Genomic DNA, 19600 nt, shown 5'->3' with positions numbered 1-19600 from the left:
TGGTCCTTGAATTTGCATCAGAAAAAAGGGCTGGCCCTTATCCCAACTTTAGACATATTTCCTCATCGTTTAAAAATAAAAAAATAAAAAAATTGACCAATCCTCAACACAGCAACAAAAAATCCTACCCTGTTAGATATCTACTGCAACCTTAAAACCCCATCTTGCATGTAGCAACCAGCAGACAAAATCCTTTCAGTCTGAAGCCAGCTCTCAGTTGCAGAAACTATTGCCCCATCCAGTAAGATCCGTCAGGATCAGAGCACCATCAAACGTCTATGAAACCAAAACCTCATTAATAAGCAAAATGAAAATACTGCAGTAGCAGAACTACAGGTTCTGCTGTCAGCTTTAGCACAGTCCTGTAAATGCCAGGTAAGGCCAGGAGCTTAGTGAAGCTACTTTGTCTCAACACCGGTATATCCTGGTTCAGAATCTGTCCCTCTATTCTATGACTGCAAGTACTGCCAGTCAACACACAGGAAGAAGTCTGATACGTATACAAGTCTTCTGTGGTTTGTGGGTGAACTGGTTCCAATTACTGTGTCAGCTGATTGCTTGAGTGAGAACTGCAGAACTAGCCCCAAAGCCCCAAACCTTCAAATTAACCTCGTATGTTCCAGAAGATATGGGAACAGGTGATTTCAGTAATAATCTGAGGTTGAATCTCTACACTGACAATGAAATGTAAAAGACATACAAGGCTACACAAGGCATAAATGAGGAAGGTAAGGGACCAGAGCACATCTTTTCAGAACAAACTTGCTTCTCTGTAATCATTTTCCAAGAACACATATCGGCTGTATGAGACACAGAGAGTGGAACAGCATTTTAAAAAGTGGTGCAGATTTATTAATGTATATTACCTAGATTCAGAAAACATATGCCAACAAACTAGATATTATTTAATAAAATGTATCATTAACACACATAGCATAATTGACAAATTTAAAACAAAACCACACTACATTACTACATTTTAAAGTAATGCTTCCTGTACGTGAAGATCAATTTGAATTAAGTGCTCTACGGCCACTCAGCTAAAATAGATTAGCCTAGTCATTGACAGTATTCTATCGATAGATTCTCTACAATTCAGTCTGTTGGTTTTGTCTAAGCTCTAATTTCTTTCCAAGAACCCCCTGTTGGATTTAGTCTAACTGTTTCACGACAGTTCCCTCTAAATAAGAGTTAACAGTGTCAAGGTCAAAGTTTGCTTTTTAAAAAAAAAAAAAAAAAGTGAGAATTAAAAGATTTTCTGGGTCTAAGTACTGTGCACATTGAGACACAATTCTTTATGCAATGGCAAAGCAGTTTGGCCAGCTAAGCCAGCAATGTAAGTTCCAATCATCAGTTATCACCAGTAATAGGACAACTGGCCCACTCCTTGCTGTAGTCAGTACCATTCAAACCCCTTACCTTTGGCAAAATAACTTTGCTAACAGAAGACAAGAACATGAGTTTTCAATAAGAATGCACAATGCATCTCTTTAGATACCCAAATGTTGCTCAGGCTCAACCACCTAGATGTAGTCCCAAATTTCCCCTGTTCTAGCAGCGTTGAGAATAAAGGAAGGTGTAGATAAGGTACAAGTGGCTGCCAGAATTTTAACCACTGCATTGTCTAGACATGCTCCGAGCAGCCTCATACAGACGCCTCCAGTTGCTTTTACAACACTGATCTAAATGCGCCTCTCAGCAAGTGAAAACACACCCTCATTGGTCAGTCAGCTCAAGCTAGTGATAAGCATGTTCATATCCTGGCAGAGAGACCAGGTGTTAGGCTCCTAGCACATCCAAAAAATAAACTGTGTTTACGTGCATCTTCAAAGCATGCTACTGTTTGGGCAGAACATACACCCAAGCCCGAAACCACAGAAATGGAGAAGCAAGCAAGACAGCCCAGACAATGAAGGGAGAGGCAGATGTTTAAATATTTTAGGCAGTGATTTTCAAAAGAAGAGATTGCATATAATTCCCTCCCTAATTCAAGAGGACTAAATTCAGGAACTTAGGAACTCTTCTGGGGCAACAGAGAGCCATAGTTGACTCAACATCATTAGATCATTATTCGCAGCATATTCTTTGTCTAACACACATGCACGTACCTGCTTCTTTGTTCTTGATCTACAACATCTATAAAGCTGTTTGCACGCTTGGGAAAAAAACGCTGACGTCTGCTTAAACACTGACACCTCCTCAGGTACACAGGATTTTGTTTAAGCATGGTATCGTTTCTGAAGTTCAACTTTTAAGCTGTAAAAGGATTCTGAACTAAACTACTGCCTCAAGACTTCAACATTTTTGTTTTAGGGACTTCAAAATTTTTACTGGGGAATCTCTAGTATAATTCTTGAACATCAGGTAAAAGAACAAATGACTTCACTGCTCCATGGAAAAAACAACTGAACCCTCAGTTCTTAGGCAAATTTTTCCAAGAGTATTTATCAAGTCAGTTTGTACCAAAATAATAAATCCATCCAGCTGTCGGAACACTACTGCCTGTGAAAAAAATCAGAATCTCTCTGCTTATACCTACCATAGGATAAGGTATACTATTAACAAATAAAGAAGGTTACTACTGCCACGAGGCAGGACTTTAGGATAGAGAAAGATACGCATTCTAGCTCTACTACTGCAGCATTCCAGGTGGCCATAAAGCACAGCACAGCAACCATTGTGCAGCACCTAAAAGTCCACAGCTACCCTACAACTCAGTCAGTACTGCACTATTTCACTTTCAGCGATTTTTGTTCTTTGATTTGGCTGCACACTTGACCTGGCTAAACCTTACTCCAGCTGAGAAAGCTGCATGTTGTGGCAGCACTGGGTTGGTAGGCATTGTGAAATAAAGTGGGAGGCCTTATGTGCTCATTTGTGTGTCAGTACCCAGAATGCTGCTTCTAGCTTCCAGCTACTTCATAGAAGTGCTGCTGGGACTTGAACCGTGGGAACACTGCAGTGCTAGCATGTGTGGGTGTGTTCACACGTGTGCAAGGAAAGCTCTCTTATTCTCTTAATGTCTGATCACATACAGTTTTGCTAAAAGTACAGATGTCTGGCACACAGGTAGGAAATATGAAAGCGCTGTCAAACGTTGCTCGGTCCAGTATTTAAAAAAGAAAAAAGGGTTCAAAAGATACAAGAGTCGAACCCACCCTCCTTTACTGGAAATAGCAACCAACAAAGCCTTCAGGCCTGCTTTTTGAACTAATTCAATCATAGAGGAGGCATACTGATGTTAAAAAAGCAGAGAGCTGTCTGTCACACAGACGGGGAAAGAGAGCGTGAGAGACACACCAAGGCCGTTATCTATACCAGCAAGTGAACACGTAACATGCACCAGCTGCTGAGCTCAAGAAAAAGGCTTTGGCACTGATGATGGATTTCTAGGACCCTGTTTTGCAACCCTGTCGGGTTATTCACATTTTAAATTTCTAGAAATACCCCAGAATGTAATGGTTGTGCTCCATGTCAGTAATGGTGGATGAAAAGAGAGACAGGTAGGGAAACAGGATACCAGCTCAAGTAAAAGCCAGGTTGGTGCATGGAGACTCTCAAAGACCAGAGAGCAAACAAAGCAGAAAAAAAACCGTGCACAAGCATGCGAGAAGGTAGAAAACCAGTGAAGGATACAAACAGAGGAAAATGGAGAAGTTATCATATGGCTCAAGAAAAGACAGAGCTGTGGGAAGTGGCAGGAAGGTGAAGGAGCTTATGGGAGGTCATCCAAGGATGAACAGGGAGAATATTAAAAAAAAAAAAAAAAAATGTTAGAAGAGGGTAAGGGAAGTGGCTGAGGCCTCTATGGTTCCTGCTCTAGTGGGGGCTCCAGCTGTCACAACTCCCTCCCATTTTTGGTTAAGACCCTTTGCTGACTTCATAGACATCTAGACAAAAGATTCTTCTGCAAGTGGCAAGACCAGGCAACACGCATTTTGTTCAACCAACCAGGCTGACTGAGGGACAATGTATCTGCATCTATGTATCCATCTCTTGATACAGACAGATAGATATACACAATGGATACTTGATGCATATAGAAATATATGTTGGGAATGAAGTGTCTAGGTAAAGCTATGCCTTGTAGCAATGCTTTAAAACCACACCAAGGAAAAAGGGGGGGGGGGGGGGGAGACAGGGAAAAAAGGCAGTTTTGCCAGTACGCTGAATCTGCAACAGGGGCTTGTGCCAACCCAGCTCCTCCATTTAAGTCAGACCCTTAAAAGGCAGAGCTGTGCTGGCAGAAATCTACACACCTCATCACATAAACCTCATGAAGACATACAAAAAGGTCAAAAAACTCACCGCTTCTTAAACAGCCATAAAAATGGTCATATATATTCCATGCTACCAACATACTAACAGAGCCGCATGGAAAACACAACACACAAAGCAATGTGTATATACACACACACGTAAATAAATAAATTGGGAAACTGATAACAAGCCCACTCTTAAAAGCAGAAGACCAAATATCTGACACAGCAGATTACGGCACACAACACACACAAACACCTCTGTATAAAATAGAACAAAGCAATGCAGAGATCTACATCAAAAAGGAAGACCACCACAAAGACACATATGCTTCACCCTTTCATCCACAGAGACAGACATACACAGAGCCCAACAGACACACAAACCCCACACAGACTGACAGTAATTAACACAAACACACAGACACGGGACCATCCTTGCATTTCCTTACTAGGCATCTAAACTTTACTCCAGTGTTACTTGCCCCTGGCCACAGTCTACCAGTCTTAGAGCCTGATTAAATCTCACCATAATTATCTGCACACACTGCTACAACACAAATGACCTTAGCATATGATATCCGTTGGCTAAGCCCAATGGAAAAAGACTTCAGAAAAAGGAAGGATAAGCGCAAAAAACTCTGCCAGCACTGTCAGGGTCCCAAGACTGCACCACATTAATAGGAGAGCCCTGAAAACAGCTCAAAAGCCTTGAAACTTAAGCCCAGGTCTACACAGGATGTATGATAAAGCGTTCTTTTTTCTCTAGCCCATCATCTGAGCACACACCACTCTGCTCTTCCCCATCAAGCTCCTCGCCACCTCCCAAATGAACCTATGCAGGAGACTTAACATTTTATGATGGCGGATTTTTGGCAAAATTTCTGAGAAATAGATGGCCACAATTTCCTTACATAATTTCTGGAGTCCACTATTAGGTATCCTGGGTTCACTCTGCAAGAAGTGCTGTGTTGCATGCAGGTTTTGGAGGGCAGGGGAAGAGTGCTTGCCGTGTTCTGAACTAGGACCTATTAACGGGTCACCAAAAGTCAGGCAAACCCAAGATTTAGTAGTTGTTTCTTGTTCTCCACCTGCAACCTCACCTGGGGTGTTGGATAAATCGTACAACTGAATAGAATGCCATAAAAGCCTCGTATGAAAAGGAAAGCACATCTCTACTAACATACATTTTAATCAAACTCTGGAAGTGACCAAGCTAGGGACACAGTACCTTTCTGCACAAGAATGTGGAGATTTCTCGATTTTGCTTCCCAAACAAAGCATGCCCTAGAAAATTCATTTCCTAACACGAAAAATGCCGCCACTTTCAGAGCCGTATTCTCCTCTCACAGACATTCATATACATCTATCCCACCATTCCATCTTAGCACATGACTGACGGAGAATAGACAAGCCATTAAAAACACATCCACCTCCAACCACGGAGATAATGTGGCTCATTACAGCCTAGCTTTGTCACAGCGTTTCTGACACTCAAGCGAGAGGAAAAGGAGGGGTGAGGACAAGAATTGAAACAGGGGCTAAACATAAGACCAGGAGAGAAACTGGAACTTGAACGAGTGAGACTCTACTCCTCAATCAAAAAAAGGAGAGGCCAATCAAAAGAGTTAACTAGGCCTCTTAGGCTAGCTGTAGGAATTACTGCATTGTTTGTGCAGGATATTTTAAAAAAAACGGGTTTTGTTTGGGCATTTTTGCTGCGTTTTTTATAAATAAAAGCCCTATTTAAGTCTGAGTGTGTGTCTGCCCCCTTAAACAGGTATTTGGTAAGGTAATTAAGAATTTTACTGAACATTCTCAGTGGGCTTTAAACGTTGCTTCTCTTTTTGAGGCTTGTGTCATTGCCCTTCCACTCCAGATATATAAAACCAAAGAAAAGTTCGGAAATCTCTGACAGATGAGGCAGAATCCAACCAACAAACCTGCAGCATAAAACTCAATAGGCAAGAGTTTCCTTTAACCTTATATTGGGGGGGGGGGAAGGAGCGGAAAGCGAATTGCTCATCCCACAGCCAATTGCACCATCGCCAGCTAGCCAGACATCCTGGTGTCTGTAAGCAAGTCCTCAAGGCCTTGTGGCACTGCTGCCCATTGATCAGGACTGGTGCCAGATGCCAAGGCAGCCTCCCACCCACACACCAGGGATTCTGGGATCTAAAGGCAGCTCAGACTGAAAGAAAAACAAAGGACACCTAAAAAAAAATGTGCTTTAGCTGTCTGGCTCAGCACGGCATGGCATACCTTAAGAAGCTGCTGCAGCTGGCCCTAGACAGATTCGTTTACTGAATGTACACATAATCCAATATACAAAAGCCTGTCTGGTGGGGAGACTCAGACTCCACAGGGATACTCTAAGAGCAGTAAAGCATCTCCATTCATGTTCCGCACACTTAATCTGAACACCAGTAACCTGCATTACTGTCAAGATTTTTTCTTAGCAGCCACATTTTATTTCAATACAAGCATTGAGACAATTTCACCCTCACCTCCATCCCTGGTGGCATGCAGTTGATCAGCAAATTGTATATATTTGCGTCTGGAGCGATCAGTAACTTACTTTTTTCTGGCTTCTGCCTTGCCTTGAGCCCTAACTGAAGCTCTTAAGACCCAAAAATCACATACTTCCCGCTAAAGTCTGGGGTAGCATGATGGGTTTCAAAGACCAGGTTCCATGTATAGTAAGATATGCAAACACACATATATAATTTAAACAAACTCCAACCTGCTCTAGTGGAATGCGTCCTTGCGGGGTGGGGGTGGGGGGTGGAACTAGACGATCTTTAAGGTCCCTTCCAACCCAAACCATTCTATGATTCTATACCGTGTTCAGAACACAACCAGAGAAAAAAAGGTGCCATCTCGAACACTGCTCGTCTACATTAACACGTGGTGAGAATTAAGAACATGATTAGACTGCTAAATGACTCAAAGGAAAAGCAGCTGGTAACAAATTGAGTAGGTCAATAGATGTTACCGAAATTATAGAAAATCCTTTTTCTCCTTCTCCCCCCACCCCCTTTAGAATTAAGGGCATCACTTACCCTGGGGGCTTTCCTCTTGTATTTGTTGTTATAGTCAAATTTTTCTTTCATTTCATCTAAGAGCTGGCCCAGTCTAGCTTTCTCCTCTTTCCCAGTGTAATCCTGGCTGAGGAGGATATAGGATCTCCAGTTTGCAGAGTCAAAGCCCCAGTGGCAAGTCCTGTTTTCCAGCGATTTGTGAGAGTGGACCACAAATTTGTGAGGTGGGTACATAAGCCTGCAGTCCAAGCACTGGATGCAGGCTGCGCTGGGGTTACTGTAAAGCTCTGGCACCAAGAGTCCCTTACACTTCCCAAAGCACTCATGATACACCTTGAAGCTCTTCTCTGTAAGCTCCAGCTCAATTGTGCTAGAGAATTCCTTCTTGCAGTGGGGAGGATAGGTGCCACCATAAAGCAAGGCATTACAAAGCCTCTCAGCATCAGTTTTAGTGATGAGCCCGCAGGAAGGAGCAGAAAAGGGCAGGATGCCCATGACTTTGAGGATTTCCAGCTGGTCAGCAGTGCACCTGGAGCAGTAAATATGTAGCTCATCACACACCGAATTAATCTGCTGCAGGGAGAAGTCCCTGAGCACCGAGTTCAGGATCTGGGGCAAGCAAAGCCGCTTTTCTCCACCCACCACGAAGCAGGAGATGGTTTCCCCTTCCAGGATGGTCTCGCACCTCTCTGTGGATCTGTCCGAGGGCATGAAGAAGGGACCAGGCATTACCGGCGGAGGCTGGATAGGGGGCAGATGCAGTACAGGTTCTGCTGGGTCTTTGCCATTGTCTTTCTTGTACATCTCCTGTGCCCATCGTGCTGAGAAAGCAGCAGGGCCACCCAGGGAGCTCATAGAGCTCAGATGAAACTGTTCCAAGGTCTTCTGCAGTCCTGGATGAGGCTGGAAGCTGCTTCTACTTACAGTCTCCATTTTTTAGTTTCTATTCCCAAAACAAACAACAAAAATCCCCAGTTATCTTCCACTCTGGTACAAATCCACTTAAGGGATTTTTTTTAAGAAAAAAATTATGGACAAAATAGAACAACCCACCCTTGTTGGTTTTTTTTTTTCCTTCCCACTCAGGTTTAACAATCCACTAACGAATAGGAAATAAATCCTTTTGTATGCGTGTCTCTCTCTTCTGTCTTTTCTGGTGGTTCGTTACAATTTCAAAACCTCCAAGTCTCCAAGCTGCCCCGATGGAGCAGAGAGTCACGGCAAAAAGAGGTCTTCATCCGAGCACTCACCCCCTCAGCCAACCCCCCAGGCAAACCAATCCCGCCTCCCACACCTCCACCACACACACACACTCACTCACTCACACACACACACGCCACCCACAGAAATACAAAAAGTCTGTGCCACGCTCCGAGCACCAGGGGCTCAAATATGTTCTGGCGGCTGCTGCTTCTCTGCAGTAATCACCCTTCTGTCCATATCCACCGAAAGGAAGGCGCGGGGGAGGAAAGTAAAAAGCAGGAGGAGGAAGAAAGCTTGGTCTGTGGAAGGGAACAACGCAGAAGAAAAGGCCCAAATCTCTGGCACTTCCAAAACGGCGCGGGGGCTTCGGACGGGCAATAAGCAGGCTCCCTTCAACCTCGTGGTCCCTCAGCTTGATCTGGGAGGACTCCTCGTCTCTCGGTTCGCCTTTCTTCCCTTATTTCTCTCGGTCTTCTCGGCGTGCCGTGGGGAGCCGCGGTAACAGAGCGCACATCCTCCCAGCTCCTCTTTCCAGCAGAGACTGAGAGTGCCTGAGAGCTGAGCTAATGCAGGCTGGCTCAGCCTCCCTCACTCCTCCTCCTCCTCCCCCCGCTCTGTTTGTTGGTGTCTGCCTCAGTCATTGAATCCCAGCCAAGAATGTGACCAACTCCCCAGGCCGGGCTCTTCCAGGAACAGCGGCCGCCTCCCCCCTCCGCTCTGCGCTGAGCTTCTGCACAGGCAGGCGCGCAGCACAGCCCCGGGCGGCAGCGCCGGGGAGGGAGGGTAAACTGCTGGGTTCACAGACCGCCGCGCCGCGAAGGATGGGCGGTAGGGCGAGGGCTTTTTTCCTCTCGCCGCTTGCTTTCTGGACAGCGGTAGAAAGGGAACAAGCGAAAACGCGCCTGCCTCACGCTCGCACGCACACAAAGTGCAAGCACCCCACCAAAAAAAACCCAACAAACAAAACACCAAAACTAAACACGTCCGTCGCCAAACCCGCTTACAGTTCAACTTTGAGCACACGCCCCTCTCTACGAGCAGAAATCGCAGGCCCACGGACACGACTGATGGCCGAAAACGGCACACGTCCCGCTAGCACATCCTCGGACGCCCGCCGTGGCGAGCCGCGCACCGAATGTACCCAGCGCTGCCTGCACACGCGTTGCCTGCTCTCCACACGCATGTCACACGCCCCGCTCACATGCGACGCCTCTGCGCGCTTAAACACGTGGAAGGAGCGTGAGGCGCGACTGCAGCCCGGCCGTGCGGCAGGCAGGGGAGCTGCCCCAGCCCTCCCTGGAAGTAGGCAGGCGAGGGAAAAAACACACGTCTGTCGCAAAGACGGGCAAATCGCCACCTCTACCTCAACGCCAGACGACCGGAGCGGGGGGGGGGGGGGGTTGGCCGAGGGCGGCGGGCACGGGGACCGCGCGGCGCGGCAGCCCCGGAGACGAGCGCCCTCTACCGAGCGAGGCGCGGCGGCGGGTCGGAGCCGAGGAGCCGGCCCCGCGCGGCCGGGGAGCGCTGCGGGCAGAGGGCCGGCGGCCGCTGCGAAGTTCATTAGGGTTTTATTACTCGGATCGGGAACGAGGTGCTCTCTAGGCTCTCGTAGTATCGCATTTCAAAGAAAAAAAAAAAAAAGAAAAAAAAGAAATTGGCTTCTCCCTTTTTTCCACGGGCTAGAATCCTAAAAAATATTTCAACCGGCGCTGAGTACGAACGTAAGAAACAAGCTTGAAAGGTTACGTCTGTTATCTCCGAACTCCGTCCGCTGTGCCTGCCAAAAAAAGCCTGGAGAGCAGTTTCACACCGATACAGTTGTTAAAATATTATTCCTAATGCAACAGTGACGTAAAGCACTACACATAGTATGGAATCCTGCTACACTGAGTGGCGCAGAACTTGCACGTTCGGATCGTCTCCTCTGAAAGAGTTTACCATTACAGTGCAAGAGCAGAAAAAGCGGGTAGATCAGGGCAAAAGAGGAGGAACAAGCAGACAAATACCCAAACACTGTTTCAAGGAGCATGCAGAAAACAAAAAGGTTGTGATTTACTCAGAATCAATGTCACGGGGCAGGGAACAGAGCAAGCTCTCGTATTTTATTTGTATTTTTATACTCTGAAACCCCAGTCAGAGTAAAGGAAAGAGGTGTCACAGAGTTGCAAAAGAGCTTTGACCGTGCAACTAAATCAGCATCTCTCCAGAGGAACCCACTCTCACATACCCAACCTAGACATCACGCCTTAAAGGGGAGTTTGGAGAAGGCAAGAACCAAATGCGTTGATCCAAGTCATCAGTTATGTCTTCATGTGCTGGGAGAAGACACTTACAGACTCTTTACCAAACTGCTTCATTACAGAAAGCCGCTGGTGGCAGGAAGTACCCTTTCAGTTTCTGTCTATACAACGTACCGCACATGGACTTACTGATCCATGAGTGGAATTTTTAGGCATTACCGCAATACCAAGGTCTAAAGATGTGATCTAACAAATCTAGGCCATACAGTCCTTGTTGACTCCTGATGGTAAAGAGGTTACCACGTTAAGAGAAAGCAGGGCTAGGAATATTCTTCACTGAGTAACGGGTGTATCTAAAAGGCTTTAACTGAGAAGAATTTTCAATAATATTCTTCAGTGGAACCTTTTGATAACATGATGGACATCTATGACGTTCCATCCATTCCATCATTTCCAAACCAAAGGGTGTGCTTTCTTGGGAAAAAAAAAACCCTTCCCACCATTCAGCCTCGTCTTAGAAAAGTTCTGACTACGACAAGGGAGAAGTACCGGCTACACAATGAAGTCCATTACAGATACGGCAATCGAACTATCATCAAAGGTACTCAGATACAATGGTGAACAGCAGCAGCATAATTCCCTAGATGGATTTATTCCCATTTCAGTCATTACTTTTTTTAACTCACTAAAATATAAATGGCCAGATACACTCAAACACCATGTATGGAGTTCCCAATTCTTTTAAAGAACAAAACTAATGCTTGCAGGAAGTTTGGATAGCAACGGAGAAGCTTCTCAGCTCTTGAAGCTGGTTTTTTTGCACTCCCTCTCCTTTACCCCTTAGAAAGAAAGGACAGTAGTAACTGCAGTTCATTTTAAGAGAGGTGCCATTTTCCCTTCCCAATGACTCTTTTATGCGAGTAAATCACTGGATGGTGCAACAGATTGTTTATGGGTGGAATTCATAAACGGAATTCCTGAAGCAGAGGGGACTACCAAAAAGACAGGAAGGATGGTCTTGTGGTTAAGACAGAAAACTCAGGACATCTGGGGTCTATTCCCAGATCTCCCACAGACTTCCTGTTGCCTTGGGCAAGTTGTTTAGTCTCTCTGTGCCTCAGTTTCTGTATCTGCGATATCCAGATGGTGACCAATCAGAGTGGCAGCTTCTGAACCTAAATTCAGGACAGGACAGAAACCAATTTTCAGCTCCTGCAGTAACAATACAGTAAAACTTCCATTTCTTTGTATCTCACAGACTCTGCCGAATTAAACGGCAGCAGGGCAGGAGAAGGGGGAGCGACGAGAGCTGTCATTTGGGATTAAGGTGGCAGTGGCTTCTGAAGTCTCTGCCTCCCCTGATGATGGACTGTAAGCACTACACGTCTTAAAATCATATTAATCTTTCCCCCAATAACTGTTTGTCTTGCTCCAGTTCCAAAGCCCTCTAGCTGGAGAAGGGAGAGGGGAAAAATATCTCTGAGGAAGGGCCCTAACACCACAGTGTTTTTCTCACTCTCTCCCTCTTCTCCTCCCCCTCTCCATTGGCTTCAAGGCCAACAGCTCCTGGAACACAAACACTCTTGTAAACTTCTGAACCACACAGCCCTATGGTGGGTGGGTGTTTGCTCCCTGCCTGCCAGTTCCAATCCACCCACAGATTCCAAAGGCCCAGAACAAAAAGCAGACTCCATTTTCCATATTTAACAGGCAATTCGTTTCCCTCCCCATCGCCTTCATTTGCAGAACTTGGCGCCTCTCACAAGTATCGTGTCCCACCTTTTACACATTCCCCAAGTGGAGGGTATCATGTTTATGCATGTGTTTATATAGGCATACGAAAAGTATATTCTAAACGAATTCACCCCAGTCCCCTCTGGTTTTAGATGCCTGCTTAGCCAGGAAGAACTGGAGATTATGAAGGACTGTGCTGCATATTGCAGCTATTTGACAAAATGTTTGGGAAGGGCCTATTGTGAAGATTGTGAAGAAGGAAAAGAAGCGAAAAATAAGTGTGGGTGCAAATGTGACACATCAAAATTCCTACTGTAGCTCACATTAGACTGTAAATTCTTTATAGCAGCAAACATCTAAGTTCTCCATGTTTGTACCGCACATATTCATTTCTAATTGTGACATTCTGGTACTGAAGTGAAACAATTTCTGCATGACCAGGATATTTCCTTCCCTCCTTTTCTTTCGAGACTCATCTGTTACAGGTCATCATTTTCATTGATCATTTCCCTTACAATGAAACCAGGGAATGCTAAACTATCCAGAACCTGCAGAATAAGGTTTCTAACTCTCTGTTGAAAAAGACATATATGAGATTCAGAATGTCTTTTTCAATAAAATATTTCAATTTTTCATCAACACAGAGATTCTGCTTGCAGACAATTATTTCACAAATGCTTACCAACTTCTTATCTTTTTGGCTAAAACAAATTTTGAAATGCTTATTTTTAAAGCGACCACAATTTTTTGTACATGTTTCTCTTACATATGTACTGAAATAAGTGAATTTTAGAACACCTAAAAAGTCACAAGAAAAAGAAAGTTTCATGAATCAGTCATATTTAAGATGAACCAAACAAGAAATTTCACTGTCTGAGAAGGTCAGCAATGGACTCATGTCGACAAAAATGTTCTCTTTTTTTAATTAATGGAGAAATCGACTATTTGCACAAGGCCTTTCAGGCCAAAGAGCTCAGTGAGGTGGCTGGGCCATCTATGGTGTTTACCACCTATCAAGTTCTACCATTTTCTAGGTGAGCTTTGGGATGCTGTACAGCCTTGAAAATCTACCCCCTATACTACACTTTATACAGACGGGTTACAGGTTTGATTTACATACTAATAGCTCCTTTATAAGGTTATTTTAAGCTTTTACTGTGCTCCAAGTAGTGGCAAGATCTATTCTGGGAGCAGTAAAAACAAAATTGGTAATTATGAGACTGTAAGTGGGGAGGTGGTATATAGGTAAACTTTTTGGAAATTGCTGAGTTACATGAGCTGGCAGTTGGTGAAGATTTCTTAAGATAACCTTGGATAACAGGATAAGCATGAGGTCATTCCAGTGGGGAATTCCACGCTCAAAAAAAGCACATGGGAAGCAGAGCCAGACCTGAATCTGGATTCTTCTGGTGTTCCCGAGGCACCCTCTGTGAATCTTACTGCAGTGTTCTGGCTATAGGGAAAATCAGTGGTCACTATTTGGATCAATAAGCTAATGAGCTCAGGGTTTAGTGATCATTTTCTCTTCATAATAAATGCCGTTCAGCATTTAGAAGTTACTAACAGGTAAAACAGCAGAACAGCAGCGCATTTCACTTACTGTCTCGAGCCTGATTCAAATAGCAGCAAAAACAAGTAAGTGGAATTTTTTCACTTGCCTGATGGCACAGAACAATGTGCACTTCACCTTGCTGTCCTAACCCTCCAGCCCTTTCCACCACTGGCTGAAGGAACAGACACCCTATCATTTACTGAACTTAATCCTTTCTCTTCTTGGGAGAAAGCATGGATGATTCTAGCTTCCAGAATCCCTGTGGACGTTAGACAGGTACTGAGTGTTTGTAATAACCACCACCACCTTCTAAGGTCCATATGCTGTCTCAGTGCTATTGCAGTGAGTTTCTGAACAATGCAGGAAATGCAGTTTTGTTGTTTTTTCAGGGAGCCTTAAAGTAAAACTTTTTTTTGCCACCTAAACATGCCTGAAAAATCTTTCCTTTTTTTTTTTTTAATTTTTTCAAGATCATAACTTTGGCTTTATGGCAATAAAGATCAGACCTAAGCTCTTAACATTAAGCACCCAAACAATGGTCTGTATTTCCCATTAGAATATGCAACCAAATCTCTTAGTGATTCCTTAAAGATATGACTTGAAAGATGTGATTTGTAACTGTATGTCTAAGGTAACAGTGCTACAAGACAGTGAGAGTCAAAAAAAATCTAGGCTCTGCCATTCACTCCTTTGAGCCAAATTTTGAAGGTGTTGTGGTTTAAAAGGATAATCCAATGCATAGAGCAAGACTGCAATCATGCAGCATCTCTACCTTCAGTTGCTCAGTAGCTTGAAAGTCTTGTAGGGTCCAAATCATGGGAAGACTGAGAAAGCAAGTCCAGAGTGAGGACAGAAAAGCAGAGCTCTCCTTTCATAGGTTATTCCCAATCCAGCTATGCTGTGTGGTTTCAGTGAAAATACCCAAGTTGGGTATTTTGAACAACAAAGGCTAAGGAGCTACAGGGCTGACCTCTACCTCCTGGAAGGTAGAGCCAGCTTGACTGTGCCACATACAATCTTCTATAGTTTGAGAGAAACTCAAGACCAAGGAATAAACTGAAGAAAAAAATCACAGTGACAGAATATGGGAATGCTGGAAACATACTCTGAGGCATATGCACAAAGCAGGCATACGTAAAACAGAAGAGATCTTATCTTCTTCCCTTTTAGCATCCATGACCTGGGCATAGATGATAAAGCAACCTCTCTGTAGGATGCCGCTCCTCTCCAGGGTCTTGCCTCTCCTTTCTGTGCCAAACATACTGGTTTAATATCTGATCTTTTCAGTGAAGGAAGCTAGCTATGCTATATTTTATGGGTTTTGCTAAGCCAACTGATTACGTTATGATTATGTTAGCAGCTTCTGCCACCACTAAAAAGAGAATCCCATGGATTCAGAAGTCATCGTTATTTTCTTAACCCCATTCACAATTCTTGGTTCCTGTCCAGCTCAGCTCCATAGCCTATCTCCTTCTATATCTTTTACTTCTTTCCAAAGTACAGAACCTCTTGATCAATATACATCTTGTATTCCTCTCTATCCCTGATTCTCAGAAGATAATCATCTAGGATAAGATTTGGCCTTTAAGCTCTGGTTACAGCAACTGATGCCTTTTGCTCCAGAAGTCCCTAGTGCTGGCCAGCATAGCAGCAATCACGCTAACACAATTCAGCACGCTATTCAGAACAAAAGCTGTCTGACTCCAGTGAACTTAAGAACTGGCTTGAATCGTCACAGAGTTTGACTAATAGGCATACATCCATGATTAATATATGTAACGAACACATGACCTGATTAAAACATGGCTTGCTCTCACACCTAAAATTCACATTTAAATGGCAAGAAATCATCAGGCATCCTAGGAAATTTAGGAGGTGAGGGGTTGTTAAAAGCACATGAAAGAGCTCTCCATCTTTTAGAATTTTTTTGTCCCAAGTTGCCTGGTATGTTGCTCAGGGCTGCCCCTCCCACCCACACACTCTGCACCTACATGCCCCGGTGGACGCTGCCAAACACCTAATTTAAAAAAAAAAACAAAAAAAACCCAACCAAACAAAAAACAAACAACCCCACAAAAACCCCCATGCTTGCTACTGCCAATAAAAAAAAATAATTTAGTGGGAAAAGTTGGAGAAGGGAATACAAGCTGGAACTCTTGGAATTCCCAAAGGAGCTTACAGAATAGTCCTGTTAGGTGACTCAGGGCTGCACAGACTTTTTGTCATTTATATTAACACAGAATCTTTAATTTCTCAGCATATCCAGCAATAAGCAAACAAGGCATGGCATACACATCCAACAGCGGAAGGGATAAGAATACCAAGCCAAAGCCTTGTCCCTGTAAAAAGAGCAACTGAACTGTTGCTATCCACCCTCAGCACGGGTCTTACACAGGCTATTACAAGATAGTTGCTATCCCCATTCAAGGGAAGAAAAATCAACACATTTAAGACAAAGTTAAACCTAAGACTTAAGCAAAGCATCTCCCCCACCTCAGGGCTTATAGCCATCTAGCGTATCCCAAAGCAATCAGTATCAAAGGAAATGAGCGTGCCAACCTTGCACTACAGGAGTTACTGATTAGCAAAACCTCAGCTTTGAGCTTCACCAAAACAAAGTGGGTTAAGTCCCCTCCCTTGCCCTCCCACACACACTTTATCATGCAGAGAAGCTGTGGGAATACTGATTTGATCTACGGCAGCTGCTGTGGTGAGTAAAAGGGCAACAGAGTTGGGCTCTACAACTAGCATGTATCAACTTGCATGAAGGTAGGATTAATACTGCCTCATTTCCATTTCACCTGAAACTCATGTGCAACCTTAAAGCCAAACATTCCCTTCCTCAATAGCCTCTCACAGACTACAGGGAATTCACATATCTCTTCTGTAATCTCTTCCATCTTTGAGATAATTTCTCATCATCATGGTATCCATATTTTGCAAATAATATTGATATGCTTAAGTGCAGCTTTGCTAGAAAGACTCTGCAAGACCTTATTATCTGCTAGTTGGGTTACCACTAAGGCTTCTGATTCTAGTCTCTTTTCTCATGTTCTTTGGTACATACTTTACAACAGTTTAAGACCCAAAATCATGGCGGGGAATGAGCCTCATGGTCTGCTTGAAATTTATGGTATCTACCCCTTGTTGTAAAGTGATCCTCTCTCTGCTGGTCTGACATATGAACCTGCAATTTATTTTAAAGGCCTGTGTCTCCTATAAATAACACACAGAGCATTAGGCACTCTATGGAGATAAGTGCTTGCATCATCACTTCAGTAATTCAGAACGTGCTGTCCTAAAAATCTGGAATTTCTACTCCTTTCTCACAAATTCTCATGGGTTGATCTCATATTTATTTTATTTATGGGCTTTCTGAATGAACCTGTGATTAAAGCGTATGCACACCTCATTAGCATAATGAGATTTTTCTTACAAGCATGTAATGAAAAAGAAACAAATTCATACTGTCATTTTACAGATGTGGAACTGAGGAACAGAGAGGATATACAACCGGCTTAAGGCCACCCTGCAGATCTTTATCAGAATCCAAATCTTTTACCAAGTTAAAATCAACTGCTTTAACTTATTGACTATTCTTTTCTAACAAAACTCCACTGTTATTCCTAGAACTATTCCCAAATGAAATTTATGTGAGAAGAGAATCCAACACTAAAATATAGGTTTTGGGGCTTTGTTTGTTTTGTCCTTAAGAACTCTTTCACAGTCCAATGGACAAGACAGGCTGTTTTTTGAATCAGACACTTCAGACACCTTCAGTCTAGTAGAATCAGGTAAAGAAAGTCCTCCACAAGACTGGTATTCACTGAAGTGCCTGTGACTTAACATTGCCCTATTCTCTTTTTCAGGAAAAGACACTTCATGTTTTATAGTTTCTAGACAGCTTAAATTGTCAGACTCGGGTTTATGTAAAGCATTTTCATTTCAAGTTTCTTCAATTTTTTAATTAGCTATGTCAGAAAAAAAGGAGTGCAAAAGCTAGCAACAAGAGATGTTAAGGCAGCAGGTTCTCAATATCACAACTCCCATGCCACCGCAGAAGGACATTTCAGCAGCCTACCGTCTTCTACCAATACAGAGCAGAAAGGCAATTGTAAGCTTTCAGCATGACTTGCACGGGTACTGCTCAAAAGAGCTTACACCATAGACTTTTAGTGAGTTTCACTTCTGTTTCCAACAGTCCTACACTTTCAATACTCCCTATGTCTATACGCACAGTACTTTTGTAGATTAGACTCCACTTGTCTTATGTGGCCCTTTGACAAAAACAATGGTCTCGAAAATAATTAGGGTTTAAGATTATTTTAAGCAAGCGATGAACTCATATTCATAACTTTCTATACTATTTGTATAGTTTCTATAGCATTTGTATTAAAAAAATAATAAACAGTGACTGAAAAGAAGGATTGCAGGAAAGGCTGGCCTTGCTTAGATTCCCCTTTTCCATCTCCACCCTTTCAAAAATGTCTACTAGATGTCTTTTCTGCATGCAGCAGCCCTAAGAACGGTACTCTCTCTCTCCCTCCTTCCTACTATCCATCATGTAATCCAAAGCCCATCTTGAAGCAATGATCATGTCTGTACTATGCAGACTGTAGCATTACCACTAGGACCCAAGATCCGTCAGCTAACATGCCAGCTGGCACCTTTCCCTCCCCTCTGCTTTCTTTCCCTGAGCAGGAGAAACCATTCATTGCCTTCTGGGGCTAGCACTGGACCCACACTGTTCTTAGTAATGAATGCAACCTGTTCTAACGAATGTGAAGCTTATTTGTGAGCGTGGAGCTGCACTCAATTGCCTGACATTTCACATTTCTCACCATAAATCTGGGTAACACTTTATTTTAATTACTGGGACATTTTCTAACTTTTATTGTTTCTGGCAAACACAGGCAAAATGAGCTCATTCATTATATAAGGTATGTGAGCTATTTCTTCAGGGGAAATTGTGTTCTATATTATCCTTGCCATCCAACAAGATGCCATTCACCTCTCTTCTAGATGTCATTAAGTATCACAGAGACTGAGAATAATTAACTAATCTTTTCCTGAATGACAGAGAGCTTGGAAGATGATATATATCCATCCATTCATCCACCCACCCATTCATCTTTCTGCATTTCTAACACACCCATTAATGTAAGTAACCAAGGGTCAATACATCTCATCCCTTTTTCACATCTGCACTCCAAAATGGGTATAGATACCACCTTGAGGTGGTACAAAGGAAATTCCAAACTGCAAATTTCAGACCCTGATTTGATTTCTCCAAGGTAATTTTGATCTACTTGTGTTACAAAGACCAATACAAGAAACAGCAGGCTGATAAAACTGATGAGCACTGCGTTCCTCAGGAAGATGCTCTGTATTGTGGACTAGGCATCAGAGACTACAGTCAGGGCCCTGGAGAGAACCAAAGGATTTTACAAATGTCTTGAAGCCTCAATGTAAAAATCCCTTTATATTGCCCCCCCCAGTGAAGTTCTGTAACTTCACTAAGATGAACAGTACTATACACTGGAGACCTTGAACTCTCCTAGCTCTCCAAGG

General features: G+C 43.5%; 1 protein-coding gene across 2 annotated transcripts in view; it reads right to left on the bottom strand.

The window, feature by feature from the left end:
• Positions 1-19600, bottom strand: part of SKI (SKI proto-oncogene) — a 153080-nt gene that overhangs the window by 112076 nt on the left and 21404 nt on the right. For both annotated transcript variants that reach the window (XM_069782743.1, XM_069782744.1), the window contains one exon: positions 7322-8243. In XM_069782743.1, coding sequence (XP_069638844.1) covers positions 7322-8233 — 912 coding nt within the window. In that variant the 5' untranslated portion in view covers positions 8234-8243. The remainder of the gene's footprint in view (positions 1-7321; positions 8244-19600) is intronic.

The sequence above is a fragment of the Haliaeetus albicilla genome, chromosome 4 (assembly GCF_947461875.1).
Source record: "Haliaeetus albicilla chromosome 4, bHalAlb1.1, whole genome shotgun sequence".
Classification (NCBI taxonomy): Eukaryota; Metazoa; Chordata; class Aves; order Accipitriformes; family Accipitridae; genus Haliaeetus; species Haliaeetus albicilla.
The sequence above is the reverse complement of the archived record's forward strand: the minus strand, read 5'-3'. Positions and strand labels throughout refer to the sequence as shown.